This window comes from Lonchura striata, chromosome 13, assembly GCF_050655825.1.
Source record: "Lonchura striata isolate lonStrDom1 chromosome 13, ASM5065582v1, whole genome shotgun sequence".
Taxonomy (NCBI): domain Eukaryota; kingdom Metazoa; phylum Chordata; class Aves; order Passeriformes; family Estrildidae; genus Lonchura; species Lonchura striata.
Genome location: NC_140715.1, coordinates 6,342,139 through 6,369,196, shown reverse-complemented (window position 1 = coordinate 6,369,196; position 27,058 = coordinate 6,342,139). Strand labels below are relative to the sequence as shown.

The 27,058-nt window shown below is 41.0% G+C and overlaps 1 protein-coding gene across 2 annotated transcripts in view; it reads right to left on the bottom strand.

Moving 5' to 3' along the window:
- The window catches only part of SLIT3 (slit guidance ligand 3), a 482,119-nt gene that overhangs the window by 176,437 nt on the left and 278,624 nt on the right, over window positions 1–27,058 (bottom strand). For both annotated transcript variants that reach the window (XM_031506039.3, XM_085591180.1), the window contains 2 exons: window positions 17,886–17,957; window positions 13,384–13,547 (listed from right to left, as the gene is read on the bottom strand). In XM_031506039.3, the coding sequence (XP_031361899.3) occupies window positions 13,384–13,547; window positions 17,886–17,957 (236 nt within the window). The remainder of the gene's footprint in view (window positions 1–13,383; window positions 13,548–17,885; window positions 17,958–27,058) is intronic.

The window sequence follows — 27,058 nt, the reverse complement described above, 5'->3', positions numbered from 1 at the left end:
ACAGCTGACAAAGTTTAAAAAAAAAAAATTGCACCAACTTGTAATTCAATGTTTATTAGGACAATTAAAAATTTTATAATAATGCAACATTCCTATACATTTCCTCTCTTAATTTATGCCTCCATACTCGCTTGGCTTAGCTCCTAACTCTGCACAGCAGTGTCAGCTTGTATAGAAAGCTACACCTGTCCCTGCTTTCAGAGCCTTGGAAACAGCACAGAAACGTCAACACCCCAAAGAGATTCCAGTGGCATCTCTAAGTGTCATTATTTTCAAAGGCAGATACAGTTTGAAAGGACATCAGCTGAAAACTTCTGCAGGTGACTTTACACATGCAGAGGGAGCCCTCCTGGAAAGCAAAACATAATTACTGTGGAATCATTCCTTGCATTAGAAAGTTGATGGAAATTAACTTCAATTTGTCTGAGTTTCCTTAAGTTCAAGCATGCTGTCATCCTCTTTAAATATTATTTTGTAACCAGGGATGACCGAACTCCCTTGTATTAAAATACAATGTTGAGTTTCAGGATAAAATCACCATTTCAATTGTGGGCAAAACATTGCCAAATTCAAATACTGGGTTTGAAATATTTTTATTGGTTGATCACCTGACTTACTGTCGGGACACCAGAAGAAAACTCTGGGTTCCAGAAGCAACTGGGTTTCATAGCACTGAGTTTAAAACACAGATGAACAAATTAACATTGATGTTAAATCAGAGCTCTGAGTGGCTGCATTTTGGCAGTCCAGACCTCAGAGCTCCAATCTAGAAATAAATGGATCTTACAGGAAATTTGTGCATGGGCAGGGGTCAAATATATTCTTTATGAGAGTGGGCAAATGCCTCCACCAGGAGATGATCCCAATGATCCTTTCTCTTTGCTAAAATACCCTCTCATTTATAGTTCACTCTCCAACCACCTTGACAGCTGCACATAAGGAGTTTTCCATCAACAGTCTTTCATCTCAAGACAGAGACCATTTTAGTTTCACCCTGAAGTGTTATCTGGGCTAAAAACTACTACATTTAAAAAATAATTCAATAATGTAATTAAAATCTAAATCCATATGCATATGGTCCAAAGAAACAAATTCATATTTATCAAGCAACCTTAATTTTGACTTGTTCCAGTTTCAAAATCTTATTATTGGCTTAACACAGTCTCTACATATGACCATGCATTTAACACAGTAGTTAGGTGGTAGGTATTTGAACTGAACAGGAAAATCCAATGTCACTAATTAAATGTGTACATGTATAACAGGCAGGACAAGAAGCTCTCTTGGGTTTATTTTCTGACCATAGAAATGCAGGGCACATTATACCACCACTGTCAGTTTTTAGAATTGCAGCAAAATGAACAGAAATCTGCACAGCAGCGCTGCCACCTTAGTATTTCATGGAGTCTAAGGTTTCTGCAGGACTTTAATTGTGACTAGTTCCAAAAGTAGTTGATATTGCCCCAAAGTGCACACAGCCTTCTGTTGTGTTTGTGTAAGAACAAGAGGTTTGTTCTGGGACCTGAGCACCCACATTTTACACTTTCTCTTTGTCTGTTACCCTGTGGTAAAATGGCCAAAACAAAACCAAGGACGAGTGAGTGCAAACGAGCCACTGCATGCTTTTAGGGACAGGGAGAAATTATCAAATTAAGAAGAAAGTTCAAAGCAATCCTTGTTCTCTGGGAGGTAAAGAGTTGGCAACAAGGTCCAATCTCCCACACAGCCATTACCATCTCCACATCTGATGTGCTTTCTGAAGAGGCTTTGTGTCAGGGGAAAAACACATTTTGCACAATTACAACGCCACAACATATCACTGTGGGTTGGAGAAGCAGCAGCACACCCACTTTTTGTTAGGGCACAGCATCAAAAATGCTGATGTACTGCCAGCTGGAGCTCTAAGAAGCTGCTGCTGACACCATGGCATCTAAACCCACAGCAGGAGGGTCAGTGGAGCTCAGCCCAGCCCACCCAGCTGGGGGATGCAGCACTGCAGAGCGCTAGGAAAGGCAGGGCATGCAAGGGGGGTTGGATAAAGCAGTATGAAAAGGGAGAAAAGACAGAAACAAGTTCTTTGTGGAACAAAAAGCAGGTAGCAGCACTAGAATAAGAAAATCATTAATGCTGGAAAAGATCTCCAAGAGCACTGAGTCCAGCCATCAACGCAGCACTGCCAGGTCCACCTCTAAACTATGTCCCCAAAGCACAACAAGCACATTTCTTTCTTCTTCACAAGCAAAAGTAGATCTAGGCTGTAAGTTTCTGAGACTTTTAAGGATAAAATTACTTTGTGTATAAATTGCTGTTATCCTGATGAAACGCTTTTGCTTATGTTTTTCCTTTGCAAAGAACAAAATACTGTATTGCACATGCACACTCAACAGGCACCTAGCACATATTCCATCAGCTCTCACACAAAAAATCATCTGTTAAGGTGAATGTTTCTTGAATAACATTAGAAACAGAACTTCAAATCTGACTAGGATTTAATGGCCCCACTTCAATGAGGAACCATTGTTTGCAGATTTATAGAATTAAAGCACAAAAAAAATCCAAGGGAGTTTAATCAATTTAATGTTTGTATTGTTGTGGGGAAATGTTTAAAAAAAGACTGGTCAAGAAAACAAGTCTAAGTAGGCTATGGAATATAAAGTTATTAAAATCTGGCTCTGACTTTCATAGGTTTGCAGACTATAAGCCTACAGATGACCAAGGGTCCTGATGCAACACAGCCTCTAAAGAAGGGTATCTGAAACCTAAAAATGAATTTTCCTTTAGCTGCCAATACTTTTTCAAAAGAAAAGACACAGAAAAGGCAGAAATATTTCAAGATTTCTGATTTCTCTTTGTGTCCTTCACAAGTGCAGTAAACTCCTCACAACATGGCTGCAGCAAAAGGAAATGGCCACAGACAAATCAGCTGCATTTACATTATTCCCCTTCTGAAGTTGTTTTCACAATCTGTCATCTTGCCATTGCAGATTTTTTATAATATTCAGCAGCCCTAGTTCACCACCACGTTAATTATATTTTTCTCTGAGATAAAAATCATCAACTCAGTCATACATTTTGCAAAAAGAAAAACACTAAAAAAATGTGGAAACCAGGGTAGAAGCATGATTAACAAAAATTACTATGCTTTTTTTTTTTTTTTTACCTGATGCATGGCATGACACTGTCAATAATTATGGTAGTTAATATCTGGCACCACCTTCATTTACAGCCTCAGACTATGAGTTAAGGAAAAGAGGAAAGAGAGGGGAGACCTAAGACCAAGAAATCAAATGCTTTTTTCAAGTAAATCCCTCATTGGCCTCCTTTAAAAGCAAAAAGACTAATATTACAATTAGAATAGAATTGTTATGGTGTATAAATGAACAGTTTAAATGTCACAGACATCTTAAATAAATTTTGCAATTACTAAATAAATGAAATAATCTCATTTGCACTGACACCCAATTACAGCACACTAAGCAGTGTGTTTTATTACCTCCTCACCTCTCCAATCACCTCTGCAGCAACTCCTTTCCACCAGTAAAATGTTAGTTATTTGTAAAACGTGTCAATGGATTTTAAGATAAATCTGACAGGACTTCCTGGTTAAAAACCTGTGCTGACTTTACATCATTTGAAGTATATCAGACACAAAATTATTGACCAATAAACAAAACACTACAAGTATTGCAGATCCATGGATATAGTATGACCTTTTTGGGTGTAATTAAATAACCCACTGGAAGTTCTGACCATGCTGGTATATCTGAAATCAATTCCTACTGCATGAGCCATACTCTGCACTAGATTGCCAGTGATAGGAACTAATTTATTCCACAACACCTAAAGCAGATGCTGCTCCTGATTGATGTCTGCATCCCTGTTTAAAGGGACATTTAAGCACAGAGTCCTGCAGAGAGAGATGGGCAAGGAAACCACAACTGACCATATGCAAAATTTACATTCCTTATCGAGGGCAAATATTTCTCTAATGGACAAAATTTGTACGAAATTGTTTATCCTACACAAATGTGCAGCAAATGGTTTAAGCAAATATTTCCATCTATGGTTGTTCAACAGCTATTTGCTGAATGCAGCTTTAAGATTTATGATTAGTAACTTAAGCCCCTAATTGATGTTAATAGCATTGAGTTCATGGTATGCAAAAAACATGCCAGTCATGAATGTTCATTATTTGATTCAAGTTCTCTGCTTGGCTGAATGTTCCCGAAGAGTAAATTTATCTGTTAAAAATTCATGGCACATAAGCACAACAGTTCTGTAAGGCAAAAGTCAACACTAATCAGTTTACAAATAAATATCAAAGAATAAAACTGGAAATATCCAATTACACTGAAAGGAAGATCTGGCTTAATGAATGAAGCCCACTTTATTCTACAAAATCCTACTTAGTTTCACAATCTATCAGTAAAATAACACTGAAAACAAAGAGAAATCTTGAAAATCAGACCTTACTTCACACTGCCTTATCCTAAAATCACTAATATTGGAATTATTTAATTAACAATAATAGCACCAGAATTATATGGAATAAGAAAAATAAACTAAGAAAAATGAAAGAAAGTAGAACAAAGAAGCAGCCTCAACCATAACAACTGAGGTTGAATGGGTGAATTTGTTCTTCTGAAGAATTAATAAAACAGAACCTGCAAGACAACTGAGGTCTATAAAACTATGACAAAAGTGGTTTTCTTGCAGAGAAATTTATTCCATCTAAGCCTTCCAAAGGAGGGATTGAAAATATCTCTTATCCCTGTACCCACTCTGAGCCTTTTTCCCAAGGTCTTCCTCCAACCCTGTCAACACAGGCATGTTCACCTCAAAGCAGGTAGAACTTACCTTTCTAACTACTGCACCACGAGGAAGGCTGCTACTGTGCACTTGGTTCTCTGGCTTTGGACCCTGACTAAAGACTAAAAAAATTCTAACAGGAGGTCTTAAAAGATGTAATGCTCCTGCAGCTCAAATGGTGCCCATGCACAGTCATCTCATTAATGCCAACTCCACAATTTGTATCAGCACTCTTGAAAGTGCACATGAAGTGACATTTAAAAATAGGTCCAGAAATAATACAGTGAACTTATAAATATATTCAAGCATAAAAATGAAGAGGAATATCAATTATTTAAGTGAAAGGATGCCACCTGTACAAGGTTAAAAGATAGATAATGGTCATGATCAATTGTGAGCCAGTGGAGGGAGTACAGTTCTAAACAGGTGATCCATCGTGGACTGCTCCAGGATGAAGTTTGATAAAGTTATGGAAGGAACAAAAATAGTTTAAGACTACTCAGTCCTTGGATTTGATTTACTGCTCTTTGAAAAGGAGTTTTAAATACTACATGATTTTGTTTGTCTTTGCTTCTGCCCCCGTGTCTGCATCCTGCTGCAGCAAGCACAGGGCTGTCCCTGCTTTGGCACAAAAGCTGCTCAGGAGGAGGAGGAGGAGGGTGGGATTCAGTGCAGCCAGAGGCATTGCAGATTGACACAGCCATTCAGAGATGGCAGACACAGTGGGACACGTCTCCTGATAATGACATCCAACGGCTCCAGTCTGGTCATGAGCTTCTCCATGGGCAGATCTGGAGGGAGGAAATGTTTTTTTCCAGGTCAATGGGCAAGAACTGAAGAGTGAGTCACAATCCCCTTCCCTGGGCTGCCTTGGGATTCCACAGACCAGATCCTTTGGCATTTGGGACATGCTAAGGAAGGCAGGGAAAATAAAGACATTTCCTGGGACAGGCTGGGGTTGCTGCCTCTGGTCTTTTGCAAGAGGCCCCTGGTACATTCAAGCTCTTTAAGGTGCCTGGAAATTATAGAATAAAATTCTTACAGATCTTCAGAGCTAAACATGTTAGCCTGAACATGTTTAAATTTACAAGGGGTAAAATCAATGAGCCAGGAGGTCCTTGCACTTTGGCTCTGGGTGTTGGTGCCCAGCTCTGCCAGGGGAGCTGCTGTGGGAAAAGGCCAGGGCAGGTCTGGCTGCCTCCACTGGGCTCCAGAGCTGCCCATGCAGCCCATGGTGCTCCTGGCAGAGTCACCTGAGAAAGGGCACAGAGGTGCCAGGCAGCAAGGAGTGAGGGAAAAGCTGTGAGGAACAGCCCTGGGAGCAGCCAAGCCAGAGAATGAGAAAGGGAAGGAGGTGCTGGAGCAGATCCTGGTTTCACCTCAGTGCTGTGAGGAGGGGGAGTGTGAGCAGCCAACCCACCACAGGTTACATAACATCACTAATTTCACTGCCAATAAAGCAGAAATTCACACAAACCTGGTGGTGACTGTATGCAACTTTGCATCTGCCCACTATTAATTTCTGTAATTATTTTATAAGCAGCTCAATGCTTGCTTTCATTACTCTTATTAATTAATAAATGAGTTGCCAATCACCTACACGAATTAAACAGAAAAAGTCTACATATTTCATGCACAGGCTCCTCCAAATACTCAAAGCCAGCCCTGTTCCTCTGTATTTACCACGACAGCTCTCTGTGAAACAGCTCCAAGCACAGCTGTGGAACTGCCATGAAACATTTTTTTTCTGTACCAAAATACTACCAACATAACTACTCATAAAACAAACCACCAGCTTTGGACATTAACATAAAAGCTAATCATGTTATTATTTTTACAGCAACAGTTCAAAAGCTGAATAATTATACCCCAACCTGCCATCATTAAATAAGCATTAAAGGGCTTTCCATACTGCTCCAGGGAAAAGAGAATTCCAGAAAAAAAGGGCTAATTATACTGAAAGGTAAGACATCATTTTCGGTAATAAAACTAAATTTACTGTAATTAAAAGCCAATTTTCAGCTTTGGTCTTTGAAGAAATATTAAGTGCTGTAATAAATACATATTTATCCTTCAGATTCACAAGATGGTCCCCCAAATGAAAAACACCATATGTGGCATCTTACATGCTAAGCAAGTCAAGAAGTAAATTGTATGAAACATCATCACTGCTAGTGCTAGAGTAAATTTAGATTTGCAATAAGAAACTTCACAGAAACTGAAAACAAACAAACTGATAAATAGTGATTAGTATCTCTCCAAATTTTCTATACAATTTCACTTGAGGAGCAACTAACAAATGCACGGTACTGAAGTGTTTCTTTGGAATAAATGCTAACGTAAGTTTGTGGTAGCAAACTGCAACAGGAGGTAAAATTCCATCAGTGTTTCACAAAAATTTCCCACGATCAAATTTAAACAGCAATTTTTACCAAAAGGCTTTAAAAGTCTTTAAATCCTTCCTAGACTCCATCGTAATAGCACATAACTGGGTCTGTGGATGGTGGCAAAAAGCAAGAACAGTGAGAAAAGAGTTGCCACCATCTAAGGTGATTCAAAGGTCACTCTTTGGCAAGGGGTCACAGTCAGATGAAGTGGTTAAAGTCCCTTCTAAAAGCAATAAAACAGTGAGGGAGTCCCACAAGGCAGAGGTGACCATTCAAACACACACACAAAGGTCTCCTTCTCCTCTTCCTCTTCCTCCCAGATGGCTTATCCAGCTCTTTAAAAATGAGGGCCACTGGCAGCTCATCTGCATGGTCAGGGATGGACTGCATGGAGAGGAACCCTCCTGGTGCACTGCCCTGCACCAGCAAAGCCTGCATCCCCGGAAAAGCCTGCATCCCCAGCAAAGCCTGCATCCCCTGCAAAGCCTGCACCCCCAGGAAAACCTGCATCCCCAGGAAAACCTGCATCCCCAGTAATGCTTGCATCCCAGCAAAGCCTGCATCCCCTGCAAAGCCTGCATCCCCAGGAAAACCTGCATCCCCTGCAAAGCCTGCATACCCAGGAAAACCTACATCCCCAGCAAAGCCTGCAATCCCAGCAAAGCCTGCATCCCCAGCAATGCCTGCATCCCCAGCAAAGCCTGCATCCCCTGCAAAGCCTGCATCCCCTGCAAAGCCTGCATCCCCAGGAAAACCTGCATCCCCTGCAAAGCCTGCATACCCAGGAAAACCTCCATCCCCAGCAATGCCTGCATCCCAGCAAAGCCTGCATCCCCAGCAAAGCCTGCATCCCCAGCAAAACCTCCATCCCCAGTAAAACCCACACCCCAGAAAAACCCGCATCCCCAGCAAAACCTGCGTCCCAGCATGACCTGCATCCCTGCAAAACTTGCATCCCCAGGAAAACCTGCATCCCTGCAAAACCTGCATCCCTAGCAAACAGTTCCTGCCCCTGTTTAGCTTCCAGGAGCAGCAATCCCCCATGCTGGCAGTGCCCCCCATGCCACTGCTGCCTGTGTACACACACACTGCAGGGTGTTTTAGCCACAAGCAGATGGGAGGGGTTCCTGTCCCCATGCCCTTTTCCTTTGGCATCTCCTGAATGCTCTCATTAAGGTGCTAAGCCTGAGGAGTGCTATTTTATTAGCTACTTGTTGTTGGTTGTCTCCTCAGCAACATGCTATGAAGTTATCAGGAAATGGAGCAAGACAATCTCCTGAGTTCTGTGGTCTGGCCAGAGTAACAGCTATATTTGAAGACTGTTTGACCTCACCCAAACAAATAAATCTGCTTCCTTATTAGGGCTTCTAGTCTGCATGAAGCAGCAGGAAGCTAACATATTTTCCTCTTTATTATACCTCAGCGGCAGTCTCACCCCACGAATCAGAAAATCTAGATCTTCAACCAAGATTTGGGTCAATCCAGTGTTTTCTCAAAATCAGTATCAGTTTACTTAGCCAGAAAACACTTGGCTATGGTAATAATTTCTCTCGAGTCAATTTCAGACTGAAATTTAAGTTATTTAGTCCAAATTATACATCTTGGTTTTCTTTACATTCTTTGCGACTCTCAGAATGGGAGCTAAGGGTCAAGAATCAAAGAAAATGGTTTCTAATATAAAAAGATGTATGGATCCACATTGCTTCTCCTACAATGCATGTTTCATTGTTAAAGAAAACTATCTTAGAAAAGTACTAATAATCACATATTTTAGACTTACAAATTTAATCAACTCTTAGAAATATCAGTCTCTAGTCTAGCCTAAGAAATCTTACACAATCTTCATACTCCAGTGTAAATACTGTCCACTATCAAGCTACTGGCCAAAACAGGAAAAAAATCTGGCCAGCAGCTGAAGTATGTGACAGATCACAGTACAAGACACAATGCTCCTGTTTAGATGCACAGATATTCTCACATATATACTTAGGAAAACTGGGACAATTCATCACTGAAGAAAAAAAAAAATTCAAATGGAGTCAGTGGCTTCTGCACAGAAAGCCCTGAAAAAACCAAGGTACTGCTGATGACATAACTTCATGAATCCACTGCTTTTTTTCAAAGCTTTACAGCTGTTGCAGGTGAGAAAACACATAATAACTTGACATAACTGATCAATACATAAGCTAATTTCAACTTCAGTAAGTAAGGAGCAGGTAGAAGAAAAATCAAAGGCCATAATAAAACTTATATGAGAGGAAAATGAAATAAAATTACTATCACGAGAAGGTCAGAGGAGGACAAGAGACAGACAAATAGGCAGAGAAAGAGAGACAATGTGTTTGAGAGACACAGACAGAGAAGGAGAAACCAGTCCAACAGTGAAACATCTGAGCATAGGAAGGAAGCTGGGTTTGATCCAGGCAAAGATGAGAAAGCTTTAAGAGGTACTGAGCATAAGCCAGCACCCCCAGATGCTTCTCTGCTACCTAAGGGAATGTAAAAATAAACATCTCTCAAAGACCAGAATACAGGTAGTGTTTCAACTGATACTGTCTTTGCTTACTGCACTGATTTTTCGTCCCAGCAGCATGGCAGTGAACAGCAAAGCTATGGTGGAGAGAGGAAAAATACATCATGCTACCTATGCAAATTACACTCTGCCATCCACGTGATTTGTATTTCACACGGATTTCATCATCCATGTGAAATACACTCTACTATCCATGAGAAATACAGCCTGCTATCCATGTGAAATACACCTTGCACTCCATGTGAAATACATCCCCTATCTGTGTGAAATACACCCTGTTACCATGTGAAATACACCCCATGATCCATGTGAAATATACCCCCTATCTATGTGAAATACACCCCACTATCCATGTGAAATACACCCCATGATCCATGTGAAATATACCCCCTATCTATGTGAAATACACCCCACTATCCATGTGAAATACACCCCATGATCCATGTGAAATACACCGTGTTATCCATGTGAAATGCACCCTGTTATCCATATGAAATACACCCTGCTATCCATGTGAAATGCACCCCTTCTCCATGTGAAATTCACCCCACTACCTTTGTGCAGCACATCAACAAGGGGCTCATCCTCTGGTGCCACAGAATTTCCCCTTCACATCTCACCTTGCAGGAGACTCTCACCAAAGGCATCCCAGAGCCCCGCAGCCAACTGTGCAGAGGGAAGAGGCTGTTTGGAGATTTCTCCAGGAACAGATGGCCTTGGAGGCAGAGGCACAGGAAGGTTGCTCTGTCAGAGGAGGCTCTGGAGGAGACATTCTCCTGCAGGGAGGGGACAGCTTGCTGCAGGAGCCAGCCAGAAGGTCCTGGTGGGTGACAGGAGTGCCAGGAGCACGTGGCACTCTCCCCTGATGGTGAGGAGCCATCTAGTCCCAGCCTCCCTCTGCCCCTGACCTTTCCCCTTCTCTCAGTAACACAAACCCAACCAGACATATTTCCAAGCCTCTCTCCAGGCAAGTGTGCACTGTTGAATCCTGCACCTTCACCTCCAGCTCAGAGCCAAGTGCTCGAACAAGAGAAACCTGGAGTAGCTTCTCCACTGCTCTCTGGTGACCTACAAGCACCATTTCAATCAGCTCTTTTATAACTTGCAACAACAAGCTGAACAACATTTTTGAAAGACTGACACCCAGGTTACACAGATATGACTCAGTTTACCTCGACATATCTGCACACAACTCCGATTTCAGCAACATTATCTGGAGAGATTTTGTTCCTAATTCAAACACCATGTCCACAGGGAATCCAGCAACTTGGGTTCTTTTTATGACACTTCTCTATCATTGTTTCAGTTCTTCTTTTTCCACTTGTAGCATTAAAAATCTATTTCCAAAGAAACATTTCTCATAAAATTATAATAGACCACTATTTTTGCATAGGTTTCAAAGAGTAAAGAGAAGTCAGCTTTTCAGTGTAGTGTTTCTTCTTTCCCCAAATTCTGAATCTACTCTTTCTCCAGCACTCTGAAGAATCCAGCAGCACAAGTTCGAAACTGGAATGCTCTGATGGAGCCCATTTCACAATGAAGGAAAAGCTGAGGGTTTTTTTGCTGCTGTGATATTCCTACTGCCATAAAAACACAAGTACTTGATATCCTGAACCTACACTTCAACAGAGCAGTTCACCACTTTGAATTTCAGCTCTTCCTAACTGGGATGCAAAGGTGGCTCTCTCTGCCAGCTCGAGGCTGGTTACAGTAATTCACATAACCTTAACTTCTATAAACTTCCACTGCAGAGGGACAGCTTCACTTCGCTCTTCACCGCCTGTCCTACTTTGACTTCATATCTACAAATTATGCTGTAAAATCAGGTGTAAGAACTGTAATGGGAAGAAGGGAAGATTTATATCCTCTTTAAACTAGCTGTCCATGTAGGTTTTTATCAAACTAGCATGTACTAAGCTGAGTTCTCAGCTAAATCCAGCACTAAAATGAGCTCTCCAAATGAACTTCTTTTTCAGTACATTTAATTTCATTTCCCAAATGAGAGTTACAGGGATACAGTTGATGGACTATCTCACTGAAAATTTCTTTCCTTGAATGTTCATGATTTTGTATTTTTTGCAAAAGCAGGCAGATATTGAGAGAACTCTTATATCCTCTTGGTCCAACAGGGAACTGTTAAAAATCTTGCCACTTTTGGAAGTCTCAGTCTGCACAGACAACCCCATTTAAATGAGTTCTGTTCACATTACATTTCTCATTCAGCAATTATTATCTCTTCTCCTGACTTAAACACTCATTTTCCTTCACTTCACTGTATCATAAATCCAAATAGCTGAACTCATGCTCCATCTGAAACTTCATTTCATGAGAGGAAAAAAAAAAAGTGGTGGTTGCCTCTTTGGTAAAATTAGCTTCTGCTAATAGCTTCATTCATTTATCCATTTGTTTTATCCTTCCTCTCCCTGTTACATTTCTAACCTTTTTCTTTAGTTAAACTTTTGATGGAACTTATCAGATATTCTGCCTATCATCTCCACTACAGTGTAGAAGCTGCTCAGCACTCTGAAATATCTGAAATATCATGTCTCAATGAGCACTATGCACAACTTCATTTTCCACATGCCCATAACACTTCAGCACACCTTTGGGCTGGGCATTAATTAATCATGGTTGAGTGGGGTCAGACCTTTTTTCTTTCTCTAAATACAAACGTTCTCTTAGTCACATGTAAATGGAATGACAGACAAAAGGCATTCCTAAAACACTTCTGGCACAAGCAGTTCTACTGTATTTCCATCAGCCAATCCATGTACCCATAGGATAAACCTTTGGGGCTCACAGGCTGTGAGAGATAAGGAACAAAACAGCACAAGACTCACAGTCTATCAAGGCTCAGACTCACATCATCTCCATAACAAGCCCTCTGTGTCACCACTGGGGCTGCAGAACTAACTCCAAACTTCTATCTGGTATATTTTTTTCCACAGCACAGACACTGCCATGCTGCTCCTCCACCACATCCTTCCTTTCAACCCAACTCAGAGATTTCTTTCTCCACTTTTTGTCTTTTATTTTTTTTTATTTTGTTCTTTTTCATTTCCTTTTAGGAAAATGTATTTCTATCCCACAAGAACCAAGTGCAGCTCCAGAGACTTGATGAATAGGCCCAGCATACAGACACATGATTTGTGAGTATCATCAGCCCCATTAATCAGCGTGGAAACTTGTACAACAGCAAAGTGCATTGGCTCCCTAAGAATCCCTGTTTTAGTCCCTGGATAAAATCTGCTCCTCACGTTCTAAAGTCCAATCATTTGTCAACAGACTCAGATTTGCATTTTCTATTTCCTTTCTTTTGTATTCCAGTCAGCTGTAGAGCTCTTCCCTTGAGAAATACCAAATTATCCACACATAATTGATTTCTTATGTTGATATCGTTGGCAATGTTAAAGCAGAAGAAGTAATTTGAGAACTGAAATGTTAACTGGAATCCAATAATTCTCACAAAGCTGAAAAAACCAACAACTTGATCTCCTCCCATACAGTTTAGCGACGACAAAAACAAACAGGATTGCTGCTGTTTGCATTCGAACACGACACAGCCATTTTCCACGCCGCTTTTTTTATGGGAACATAAAAACTGAGATAGATAAAGGAGATATGAGATAGATAAAGGAGGATTGGCAGCATTACCAGAGCAGACAAAGTCCTTCTTCTGCACCTCTGCCACGAGGAAGCCGCGCAGGCCGACGGGCGCCAGGCAGAAGGTGAACTGGCCGATGGTGCGGCGCTGGCGCAGCCAGTCCGACAGCCAGGCCAGGTGGCAGTCACAGTGCAGGAAGTTGGAGTGCAGCCGCCTGCAAAACACACAGCAAACCCACAGTTACTGGGCTTTTAGAAACAAAACCCACTAAGGCAGCCATCAGCCGCGAGCCTGCCCCGCTCTCTGCTGCCATTTCAGTGAGGTCACCCTAGGTTCTTGTTTGCAGATGAGTCAGGGCTTGGATGTCCTCAATACTATGCAAAGGGCAGATAGAAATTTGTGTTATTATTTGTAAGGTTTTCAAAAAGTTCAGTTCAATGGTGATCCACCTACAGCTGGCCATTCTAGTGATAAAAATACACAGAATTTAAGATTTCTCCATGTAATCACTTTGTCTGTGATTTCACAGACTGCATCAATGTGATGTCTTTGAGTGAATTCAAAGAATGAATTGCCTAAACAGGAGGACCAGGCTGAAGAACAGGATGATGAGTGATTCTTCTCTCTTCTCCATCCTTTGGGGAGAGGTGGAGAGAGACAACCTCCCCACATTAGCTCTGTGGGTTGGACCATGGTGCTAACCCCAAGGTTGTGGGTCTGATCCCTGTATGTGTCATTCACTGAAGACTTGGATTTGATGACTCTTATGGATCCCTTCCAACGCACAATATTCTGGGAAAAGACAGGCAAAATAAAACTTCAGAGGCTATTGATACCATTCTTGTTCCTGTGTTGCCTGTAAAAGTTCATCAATGTGCTTTTTCCTGTAGGAATTTAGCAGAAGTATAAAGGATCTAGACAGGAATTTTCAGCTCATGAAAGAACCACTCATGGGCAACACCCTGCCAGGACTTGCAGAACCATTATCACATCTGCAAAATGATGATGGATTCAGGGAACAAATCTGGTCATTTAAATAGCTACCAAATTTTAGGTCAAAACAAAAGTCCAGGACAGTAATTATTTCATTCCTGTAATGACTCATGCATTTGGAGTGTTGCACCAAATGAAATCATGAACCAGATTAAAAATCCTGTCAGAAATGGTTAGATAAAACATTATTCACTAATATTACAGGCACAAAATTGGTGTGCAGCAGATTTAGCCTCGTCCATGCTGCAAAGAAATGCAATGTCTGTCTGTGAGCTGTCCTTACAGCACAGCAGCAGCTCAGCTCAGCAGTGGCGCCCAGGCTGACAGTCCCCAGATTTGTATGTCTGGGGTGGACAGCCACAATAAAGGAAAAGGAAAAACCCCCACAAATCTGGAACCGAGAGTTTATCCTGTGGAGATGGAAAGCACTAATCTCCTGGGAGTACTGTAAAATGTAATTGTTCCACAAGGATGGCTAGAAAACTTTAAGTTTAGGGATAGTGAAGCTCTTTATTTGAAGCTGAAGCAAGTTAGATTTCTAGCAAAATGTTAGGCTATTATGAACCATTAATCTGCCTTTCTGGTGAAAAACAAATAAATATATAAACATCATCTACCCAGAAATCATCCTAAGTAAGAATTTGTGGTAACTTAAGAGAATCAGTGTTTTATTTAAGTCCTCAGAGTCTCATCCTTCCCACCACAGCAATCAACAATGATACTCAGGATCACCTTCCTTCTGGAACTGAACTCATCCCATGCCATTCCCTGCACCCCCTGCATGCAGACATGAGTCAGAAAAGCACTATTTCACAAAAAGGGTTAGGGTTAGGCAGTTCTCCAGTTCTGTGAGCTGTTTTTTCCCCTCACCAAATTGATATATCTGGGTTTTGGGGGTTCCTGTTTCAGGAGTGCAAACCACCAGCTCTCTGCCTCAGCAGAGCCCTCCTCGTCTGCTTGGAGAGGAGATCATTTAGAGACCCTATCTTAACAAAGAAGCCTATCAGAATATATTTTTTATAATCATATTAATAAATACAGCCTCAAGAAGACTTTTCACAGTACTTCAAAAGCATTATAAACGAATTCCCTGTGAACACAAAAAACACTGAAGTGCTTTCACACATTTTCAGTTTACCCTTAAATAAAAAAAATGAAAAGAAGTAATGTAATTACCTGTCTCAGCAGTAATTCACAGATGCAGAGACAACAGGACACTTACCATTAAGCAAATTGGTAGAGGGAACATACTTTATCATAAATAAAGCTGTTTCAAGCAAAGGAAAGCAGATCAATAAAAACTAATTCCTGTCACTTCCAATCAAGGCTAAAAATCGATGAAACTTAAGAACAGAAAAGACAGTTAGCTAAAAAAATCTTAGCACAGAAGAGCTGATTTTAGTAAAGAATTCTTCAAATGCTTCAAAACTTCCTGGCATTTTACCCTTTTTCTTCTTTCCCCTGAATGCTCATGTTGAAGGTTAATATACTTTTTATACTTTCTTCTCTGTTGTACAATAGACAGATTGTTTTGAGAGCCATGAAGAAAAGCTGTTTATTTACAGAACCATCAGGGCACAGATAGCTGCAGCAGGAGCACCCCCAAATATCCTGCTACTGGATCTCACCGAGTGTAAAAGAGACACAAAGCAAACAAAGCAAAACACTATATATATATATATATATATATATATATATATATATATATATATATATATACTGTCCACACTGCACTGGGCCTCAGCTGATTGGAACAAGGACTCATCCCTGCTTAAGGAACATTCAGACCAGGGATTTCCTACAAAAAACTTCCAAAAAAAAAGCACATCCAAGTGTCAGGCTATTTGAGAAAGTGGACATACTGATGATCATTTTTTAAGGAAACGGTGAACTCACCAAGCTGTGAGGAACATCATTCATGATCCATTTCCAACAAGAAACTTGAGAGAGTATTAACATCCTCCCCAAACAGTATCTTTATACAAATTCCTACATTGACCTGCTAGGGGTGCTGTGTATAATTTGGCAATCTTTGGAAACTGAAATCTGTCATTTGATGAAACTGACTTTACAAAACATCAGGTGAATGAACACAAATGCAAGTTTGCTAAAGTTGCCCTTTTATCCATAGACCCAAAATTAAATTTCCAGCAAATCCTTTTAGAGTGGGGCAGCATTCATGTTCTATAAAATGTGTCTCTCAGAATTCAATAGAAAAGCTTCCCTTTATAAATCCTATTTATGAGTTCTTTCATTTTTTTTTCTTTTTTCCCCCCCTAATTACAGCAGAGGGGGATTAGTCAGTGTAAGTCTCCAGGGAGCTACATACAAAGCCATCTCTGAAATTAAACTAAAGGGAAAATGGCAGAAGACACTGAAAGCACTGAGCTCTGCTAACAGACAAGACTGGCTAATCTGGAAAAGCCAGGCAAATTTTCTGAATAAGAAAAGGCAAAACTCCAGGAACCTTAACTCTACACCTTTATCTTCTTTAGCCATTCTCTTCTAAAAGACAAACATCTCATTTCCATTTAATTACTTACATTAAGGTCTAATAATGTCATCATTTGATGAAGAATGCAAATTTAAGTCAGAGGTTATCTTACAGAGATTGACATAAGTAAGAGCCATTTTTCTTCACTTCTGTTAATTTATTTAATATGATTTTACAGCTGCATGCATAGCATCCCTGAAGTATTGTATTTTTTCAGTGGCACAGAAAATTTTCAGGCTAGCTACTATTTCCTTTTCTTTGCCTTAAGAATTAAATACATCTTGGATGAGTTTGAGAATCTGGAGGAAAAACAGGGGTGCTTTGTTTAGACGTGACTTTTCCTGAAGCTGTGTATTCCCTAAAGGAATTTAAAGAAATAATTTACTTAAGGATATGGTTTTGGTAGGCTATGGCTAAATTACACAAATGCTTAGTCTAATTTCACAGTCTTTGTATTTTGATCTGCTAAAGAACAGAGCTTTTCCAGTGCAATGGCATGGAGCTCAAAACCAAATGGATTTGATATAAGAGAAGCTTTTATAAAAAAAAATCCATCAGAGTAAGTGACATTTTGTTTCAGAAAGTATCTGCAAAGATGCTTTTTTCATCTTCTTCAAAAATGCCTTGTTTCAGAAATTAGTATGCAGAATTTGAAAAGAATAAATGGGATTTAAGCATAGGATATTAACAAAATTCAATAATTTGATCCATCTGAGCAATTTTTACGATCTTGCTGATGCTCCAGTTTGGAACACATTTCACATTATATATTTTCCCATGGGGAAAAAAAAAAAGCCAGTTTATTTTCTGGGTAAATTCAAAATCTTGATAAAACTGACTGTTATTTAATGCTGGGCAGATCCAGAACAGTGGCTCTCAGGGCTCTGTGGCCACCAGCCCCCTTCACAACCCTACCTGGGCTCCCCAGGGGCTCCCCAGCCCTGCAGCCACCCAGGCTCCTGAGGCAGCCTGAGGGACTGAAATGAGATTATCACAGATGACAAAGAGCCAAAAGTTAGCTTACAGCATCAGGATTGCATTATAAAATGAGAAAATCCTACTCACAGAGTCCTGATCTTTGGCATGTGGTTGAAGCTGGTAACAGGAATACGGGTGATGTTGTTGTTGTTGAGGGTACTGTTAGGAGAGAAAAAAAAAAGAGAGAATAATTGGTTGATCAGTTATTTGCATCTGTTCACCAACACACCATTTACAGAAACAACCTGTTAAAATTCTTGGCAAGCAGCAAGGCACTCTCCCCGATAGCTGTGACAATTTGTGACATGCCATGAAGGACTCTGCTCAGGGAAAGCAACCAACAGCAGCATCACATAGCTGGAGGTCACTGTTTACCACGTCTGGGTAACGAGGGGTACAGAAAATGAGTTTTTATCACCTGCTGGAACAGATCCAGACCTGTCTGCTCAACTGCCACTTTGAAAACCTGGTGCAGCCTGAGTGGGGGGACATCAGACTTGGGCTCAGCATTTAAAGGCAGTTTGAAGGATTTTGAAGTACTGCGACCAAAAGAGAGCTGCTGGCTCTCCCAGGCTTGTTAGCACAGCCTGCTGACACGGACAGACAGCTCCCATTGCTCCTCAGAAACACACGGATGGATGGGCTCCCTCTCCTCCCCTTCCTCAGGGGAAAATACATGGGGAGTGGAGCAGCCTGCAATAAAGCATGTCCTGAGCCAGGCATGGAAGGATTGCTGCTGCTCTGTCAAGGCAGAGCCTACAGAGAAAATCTGGGCTGCTGGAGGGACCCCCTTAGAGCTTCTCAGGAAGAATGAACTGAGATTGCCATCAGCTGTGTGTGCTGCTCCCATTTGTGTAGCTCCTAATTATATCAATGACTCTCCAGCAAATTAGAAGCTATAAAGTTTATCAAGATAGCAGAGGAAATGGAAAGCACTTCAACAGGGCCTAATTGCCATGCTGCAATTGCCATATCTGCAAATACAGTAGCCCAGCTTGTCATGAGAATGGACAGGGCTGGTGTCACTCAGTGTCCCAGTCCTGCCCCTGCCTGTTTGAAATATGTGGTGTCCACAGCAGCAGGGCAGGGAGCAACCTCTGCTTTCTACAAGGGGCACAGAATTCCACAGGGTCACTTTGGCAGAAGACAGTGCTTTTGTGTGTTTATGTATGTGCTGAAGATTACACACACATACCTGCTGAAGCAGGAACAGCACCTACCTCATTCTTCCCTGAACTACTTAGCTATTCCAATGTCATGTATTTATATAGGACATTTAATCAAAAGCTCTAGAAGTCTTGCAGGAGTTAACTCTCTTTCTTGGTCATCTGCCAATTAAAAAACCACTTTTACAATTCTGCCTAGAAATCCCTTGGCAGAGCCATCATCTAAAACAGCAGATTACAGCTAATTAGATTTTACCCTATTAAGACTGGGTTTTGGGTACACAGGAAGACGCACACACACAGACACATTGGCAAAGCCAGGAGGTAGCAGGGTACCCTGGCTCTGCACAGGCACACTCAGGAGCAGGGTGGCAGCAGCTCTGACACTTGCAGCTTGTTTTGCTGCTGCTGCTGTGCTGCATCCTGGCAGGACAGCACCCAGTACTCCCTCAGCAGCATCAGAGCTGGTATTCCAGCACCATGCTGCACCAGATGGATGCACTGGCAATCTGGAGCCAGATTGGGGGCTGACACACCCATGACAGCAAACTGCATCAACAGAGCAAAATTACCCTTCCTTTCCAAATCTGTGAGCAGAGAGAGTAATGTCAGTAAAAGCAGAGTTTTGAAAATCTGGAATTTGCATGTGAGATCTGCTGCCAGAGATCTGTATCAGACAAGTCACACACATTCACACATCAGGCTGATAAGAGCTGTCAGTCTTAGCACATGATAACTTATAGTACAACATTCAGTACTCATTCCAGATCCTCTGGAAAAGTTGAAGATATTAAAAAGTGGACAAGGAACACACAGCCAAGTATTGGGACCAATGGGTGTACAAACCACTGGGTTTGTGGATTCAGGTTCTCAATAGGCAAGGACTGAAGGCAGCCTACTGAAAATGTGAAGAGCAAGATGAAGAGGGAAACACTGTCAGGTTCAGCAGGAGAGCTGGCAGTCAGCTCCTGGAGCTGCCAGCCCCTGTGCCAGCTGTGCCTCCTGCAGGGCTCTGCTGGGCTGGGCTGCAGGGCTGGCACCCCGGGCACCAGTGCCAGGGCTGCAAGCTCTGCCCCAGTCCCTGCTGAGGGCACAGGGACAACTCATCACACTGGGGCAGCCTGCAAGGTGCAAAGTGAACCTCTCTGTCCTACAGTGCTCCATTACCTTATTTACCCAGTGATGTAACCAAAGTCTTTTGTGGTCAATGAGCCAAAAACAAGCCTGAAGAACAATTTCAGAACGGGAACAAATGCACTGAGAGTGCATGAATATATACATTAACATAGCCACCCTTCAGCATCTGTATGTGTTTGCTCTTTACATGTTGGGAAGTTCAAACAGGGCTCAGAAATGGAATTTATAATTGCATCACCATTTTTTTTCCCCCTCTAAACATAAAAATATAATTCTGAGGCAACCCTCTGCCTTGGTTGCCTGTTACTTTAAAATGAGTTATGCACTGGGATGGAAGATTTTAGGTATTCAGTGATAAATAAAAGCCACATGTGAAGTCAGCTCACAAACATTAAATCACAGATGTAGCTGATGTCTGAATCAGTCACATATGGCACTACAGGAGTCAATGGGGGCCATAGGAATTCAAGAGAGATTTTTCTATTGATTTCTAAAGGATGTGGATTGGATTAAGGTAGAGCAGGCTGTGACAGCAAGCTTCCCTCTGCACTGAGGGCAGAGAACACATCCCTGTTCCCCAGAGCAACTCATCTGCATGCAGAAAGGTCACCCATTACTGACTTGATGATTCAAAAATGTTTTACAAGTTCTTAAAATATTTCTATTTAAGAGACTAAGCATTATTCCAATCACACAGCATTTCTGCTCACAAGATACCAAATGAGAGTGGCTCAGGTATTGCAAAGGTTTCAAACACTTGCTTATTTTCAAATCAGCAAAGGTTCCCCATAGTTCATTGACAAATATATAACCCTCCTTCTAAGAATCCTAAATCAGTACTGAATTAATATTGTCTTTAAACACAAATTTCAGGGATAACTCTAGCAGACAGCTACTGCACAGATAACTTAGTAGAATACTATTTCATTGATATTTAAATGTTAACCATAATGAAGGCAATAAAACATCTATGATAACAGCAATTATTTCAGAACAGAGGAGGCCAAACACTGCAAAGGGCACTAATTGCCAGTGAACTGTCTGCACTACAGCCCAGCTGGAGCTGCAGGAATTTAACCCTGCTGCTCTGGCTGCACAGCACTCAGCTCCCAGGCAGTGGAGACTCTGGAATGGGAATGTGTCCAGGTGGAGATGTGCTCTAGAGACATCCTGCAAAGCTTTCCATCATGCACATGATTCTTCCCAACAATGATTTTTTAAGAGATGTGTCCTGGCAGGGTTGAACACAAAATACAGCAGCACTTTTAGTACATGAAGGGAAAAAATAAATGATGCTCCAGTTGTCTGCTGGCTGCTCCAAGGTCCCAGCCTCAAATTGATCCACCCAAAATTCAAACGTCTAGAAAGAGATTTGTATATATCAGGAAAACGGTGAGAAACAGGAATTCCAGAGTCTTCTGACTCCTCCAACATCATGTGGGGACACATATTCTGCTGAGTGGTCCTCAGCCTCAAACCTCCCACTTCTTCCAGACCCCAACACATCCCTTGAAAAAGCACTGTCCTCTCATTTAGAAGTCCTCTCCCTGTAAACTATTCACACCCAAGATGCTGACTCAGGAAACTGGGGTTATAGACAATATTATTTATGCCAGCCAACTTCCCACCTTGGGCTGTGATCCTTGTCACATCTTGCAGGGTAAGCAGAAGCAGACTGCAGCAGCCCTAAGGATGCTCCAAGGACTACTTGGAAGATGAAAAAACGTGGGATCAGCAGCCCCTGAGGTGGCACATCCTCCACCACTGTGAGCTGTCAGAGCCCCACTGACTCCAATTTACAGCCCCAGAGGAGCTGCTCTCCTAACTCACTGCTCTGCCAGTTGCCCAAAGTGGCTACAGGCACACGTGGAGCTGCCTTCCTCCTCCTGAAAAATAAAGCTGATTTATAGTCCCTACTAATCAGAATTTTCCTAAAGGGAAGAGTGCTCAGTCTGCAATCCTGTCATGACTTGAAAACAATTACTTATCTCCTTCCTAAGACTTCTGGTGCAAATTTAATTCCATGCAGTTGCATTTTTGTTCTCTTCTGACTTGCTCCAAAGTCATGAACACCACTGCAGTTCCCTGACACAGAGCTGGTAATTCCAGACAGTGTAAATACATTAAAATCACTAGCCTGCAGAAATGACTGTCATGTCTGTGGTTTTTTCAATAATATTTATGTATTATCCTTTACACTTTTCTCCACCTTGCATAGGACTGATTAGAAACAGAAAAAAACAATACTCCTAATTCTAGAAGAAATCACACAACTTTTATGGCAGAGATCTTGAGAAAAAAAGAAAACTACCTAAATTTTGAATCCTGCTTATAGTACCAGTATTTTATTTTAAAAACTCAGCAACTCTAAGCACCCTTTCAGGTCCCTTGGACACATTCAGAGAGCAGAAATCCCAGGCTGTCAGGTCAATATTCAATCTCAATTTTGTATATCACAGATCACACAAAGATTTTACCTCCCTTACTTAGAATTCAATTACTATAATTAAGAGCATATAATAAACATCAGAATGCCTGTCAACTTTTTAATCTGAAATCATACTTTCATGACAACATAGCCACAATCTCTAATCTGATTTAGTACCAAAAAGATCTCATTTGACAGAAAATGTTACACAACACAACAGAAATATCTGAAACATTCCAGATCCTCTGGAATTTATTAAAAACTTACTGTCTTAATGTTTTCCAGTCACACTTCAAGTGGGAAAATGTATAGGAATGTTGTTTTTTTTGTTTAACACACAACACTGATGACAATACCACCTGCTACATCCCAGTTAAAAAAAAAAATAAAATCTGGTATTCTAGTTGATCATTGACAAAAGAGGAAAAAAAAACCTATGCAGATGTCCATTTTTCTAAGTCAAAGGCATTTTCATAATATGCATCAGTACAGTGCAATAGCCACAGTGATGCTTCTTGTTTCAATCTGAACAGATTCAAGTGAAAGGGCCAGGGGAGAACCTGTTGGATGCTGAAGATGCCCTTTGCTACTTGGCAGTAACAGGGACTGGTTTCCTTCCCATTGCTCATCTGCAGCTGATGAGCAAAACTGCTAATCAAACTGAGACATTTTAATTCAAACTTAATTCAAATTGAGCACTTTTCCCCAAGTCTTAATAAGCATCTCCCATAGTTACTAGAGGCTGTTCTGCTGCTCATTCAGGTTTTTGATCCACACCAGGCTGCTTTTGTGTCACATTTGGCTGATCATGAGATACTACAGCATTCGCAAAATTCTCAATTAGAAAGAAATATTCAGACCCATTTACTGAGGTAAATGGTGGAAGAGATCTGCAAAGGCACCATCTCCTGTACTAGATTATTGCTGGTTTTGAATGCATTTTATGTTTGAGCAGTGCAGATTTTTTACAGGTTTCTAACACACAGGATTTGATATCACGAATCCTACAAACTCCAGCCCTTCTTTGGCAGCACAGGCTTCCATGTGTCTGTGGGCTTCACTCTGAGTAAAACAACGATGTTCAGTTCCTTTTGCCACTCAAAACTCTCTCAACACATTGTGAAAAGGTTGTGCTGGGTTACCTCCCCCTGTGATAAACGTGGGTTTTGAAAGTGAGACACTGAAATGGAGCAGCAAAGGCGAGGGGAGCAGGCTGGTGGGGCTGAGCTGTGCCAGGCCCTGCAGCTCTGGGAGCACTAACAACCAACATTTCCTTCTGTCTCCTCCAATTACCCCCCTGCTCTGTCACGGGGTGCTCCTGGCTGGGTGTGTAATCCCCGTGTTGTGTGTCCGTAACACCATGTAATTGGGCCTAATGCAAGATTATTATCCATGTGCATGCAATGGGTAGCTACAAATGGTGTGTCTGCAGCTGGGAACGTTCCCAGGAGTGAATTACTGTCATACTCCCAGATTACTGCCATGGCTCCCAGCTCCTATCCCCAGTGCAACTATACATCCACTAAATGAGACCAGGAAATTCATTCACACTTAACCAAGGCATCTCCAAGCATAATTAAGCCTCTTGTGCTAATAGTTTTTTTGATAATGTTACATCTACTCTGAAGTGGATGAAGTGAGGCAAAAAAAGAGAAAATAAAAAAGCTGAATAGCTTTGCCTAAGTTGCCAGTGGAGCTCAGAAGACAACACTACTCTGTGTTTGGCAGTGCCAGAAACATTACTTATCCAAGACCTCAAAGCTTTGGGGGGATGTCTGTGTGTGTAGTGGTGGTAAATAAGAGTGAAGGAATCTTTTTTTCCCAGTGTACATGCGGAGTGAAACTGTTGAGGCTATGCAAGATTAGACATCACCATCAGTATTTATGCACATAAAAGGAGGACCTCAGGATCTGTCTGAAATACAGAGATGAAACATGAATTTGGGAGATGACCAGCAGCATAATTTAGCACTAACAGTGCCTTTACCTTAGACCTCTGTGTTTCACATCACTTACTTTTCACATCACTTACTTTTAAGCCTCCATCCAACTACATAAAAACACTTTGCCACTGCAAAGGAAAAGGAACCCCTCTGTTCCTTGTATTCACACAGGGGTTAAGCAAAGCAGTAACAGGTTTAAATTTCAGAAAGAGGGATTTTCATTAGATATAGGGAAAATGTACCTTACAATAAGAACAGAAAAATAAGAGCTGTTACAGAGTGTGCAGCCATCAGGAGGAAGCCTGTAATAAGATACTAAATAAATCCTTGTCAGGAATGGCACTGGATGGGCCTGCCCCAGGGAGGGACAGTGGATTACAAATTCTGACCCCCTCCAGCCCTCATATAGCACCCAATAAAACTAACAGCAACAATTCCAAAAAGTGAATCTAAATCTATATTTAGTAATAAATGCAGGACTTGAGTTTCATACACTGCCATAATTAATGTTTGTAATTAACTTTCAGATTGCAGGGCAAAAGAAGCTATATTTCCAATAGCTGTAAAGAGCTATTTTTCATACAGGTCAGGAGGAATTTGCATCGAATTAAATATTTACTGTTTCATTTGGGCTCTGATGAAAAACCAAGGTGGCCTTAGCACTCCATATCTCAGCTCTGAATTCAGTCACCCTTGACTTTCATGGCATCCAAGGTTTGCTTGTTAGGCAATGCCCAAAACTCAACTGCATCTCCTCTGAGTTGTGGTGAGCCCCGAGTGCCTCTTGTACTCGATTCCTTGATCTCACCACAGACTGTTTAAGTTAAAGCCCACAACCACCATGTGGGCAGATAATGAAAGCAAGTGATGCTGCACTGATTAATCCGTTACTCGGCACTGTTAGGAAACATAATGATCTCACAAGGGGCCTTATTCACTGACATGGAGCAGCAGAGCTCTGAGCTGACACCTCAAATTAGCAGCACAAGCAATAACAGCTGGGGGTTTGTCTCAATATTTGTACCCAACTCTAAAATGAGTTGGCACCAGGAAAGTGCTATTTTTAAACACGTTAGCCCAGGCAAATAATGGTCTAAATAGTCTCCAGGTGACACGAAGAAGCCACTGAAATAAAAATAACTGGTTGCCAATTTGTGGTTTCTGTTCTAGTATTAGTCTTTTGACAATGTGTTCACAAATGTTCTCATCACAGCAATGTGACTCACATTGCTGTGAGAGGCTCCAGCATCGTTAACTTGGGAAGCTGACATCAGAAATATGAATATCTCAAGGATACAGAGGAAAGAAAACCTTTGTTTTAGAAATGTAAGGAAAAAATAAATAAACTTAGCATAGAATTATGCACAAAATTGCCGCCAGTGTTTACTGCTACAAATGCCTGGTTCTTCCCATTCTGTGACTAATTTTAATTTGCATATAACTGTCAGATTTTAACTATGTAAGTTTATTATAAAGGCCAGATGTTTAAGGCAGATTTATTTTTCCCCTTGAAGGAGTGAGAATCCTTTCAAAAACATCAGGATTTAGGGAAACTGAGTATTATAATAACAGATTATTTGTTTAAAATGCCTGTTTTGTCACCTGGCAAGAACCAGGATACTCACACTTGCCCACGGTGATAACTTTAGGACATATTAACTTATGTCCTGTAATGACTGCATTAATTCTCCCTGGAGTCTGGCTGTGCCTTGGCTGGAGTCTCTGGGATGGGCAAGCTCAAGAGCTAAGGTTAAGAGCAGGGGAGAGGGAAAAAGAGGACTTGCAGCAAGAAAATGTTGGGCAAGTTATCCAGCTAAAGAGATTGGGACTGGGAATCAGTGGAAATGGGCAAGAGGCCAGAAAAAATCAAGCATGAGCAAAATGAAGGACTTTGGTATGGCCAAACCTTTCTGGTGCTACCTTTAGCCATGATTTTATGTTAGATATGCATGTACATATCATTATTCCTGAATTTACTTGCTCACACCAACACCCAAATATATAAAATATTCCAAAACAAGATAGAGAACAGGATAACATAAAATTAAACATAATAAAGTTTATACAGAGAAAGTGGGTACAAATTTAACTGTGTACTTTGTTAGATGTTAAATCAAGGATGTCATTCACGTGGTTTTATATGAAATGTCTTATTGCTTCCCCTACAGGAAGCTGCTCTTTCTGTGCACTGAAAGACATTGCTATTTTCCCACACAATCAAATCACCTCTATCAGCTGTACAAAATACATGTACCAGTTGCATCTCCCAATTCTTTCTAACATCTATGCCTAGTGAGAGCTGAAAAAGCTTTTTAGAGAAGTTTCAATCAGCTTTTCAATCTTTTACATGGCACTTTAATTCTAGGCAGAAAATACAAATTCCATTCAGCCTGAATTAAAATATAAAAACATTGGTGCAAAGACAAGAAAATGCAGGCTGAAAATATTCTGCCACTGCTTTATTTTTGAATGAAGGATTCTCCAATGAGTTTTTCTTCTAAACTCAAAAATTGCAAATGAAACACTGGCTTTCCTTTTTATTTTTGAATCAAAAAATTTTCTTAGATCTTTACCCAAAGGCAACAG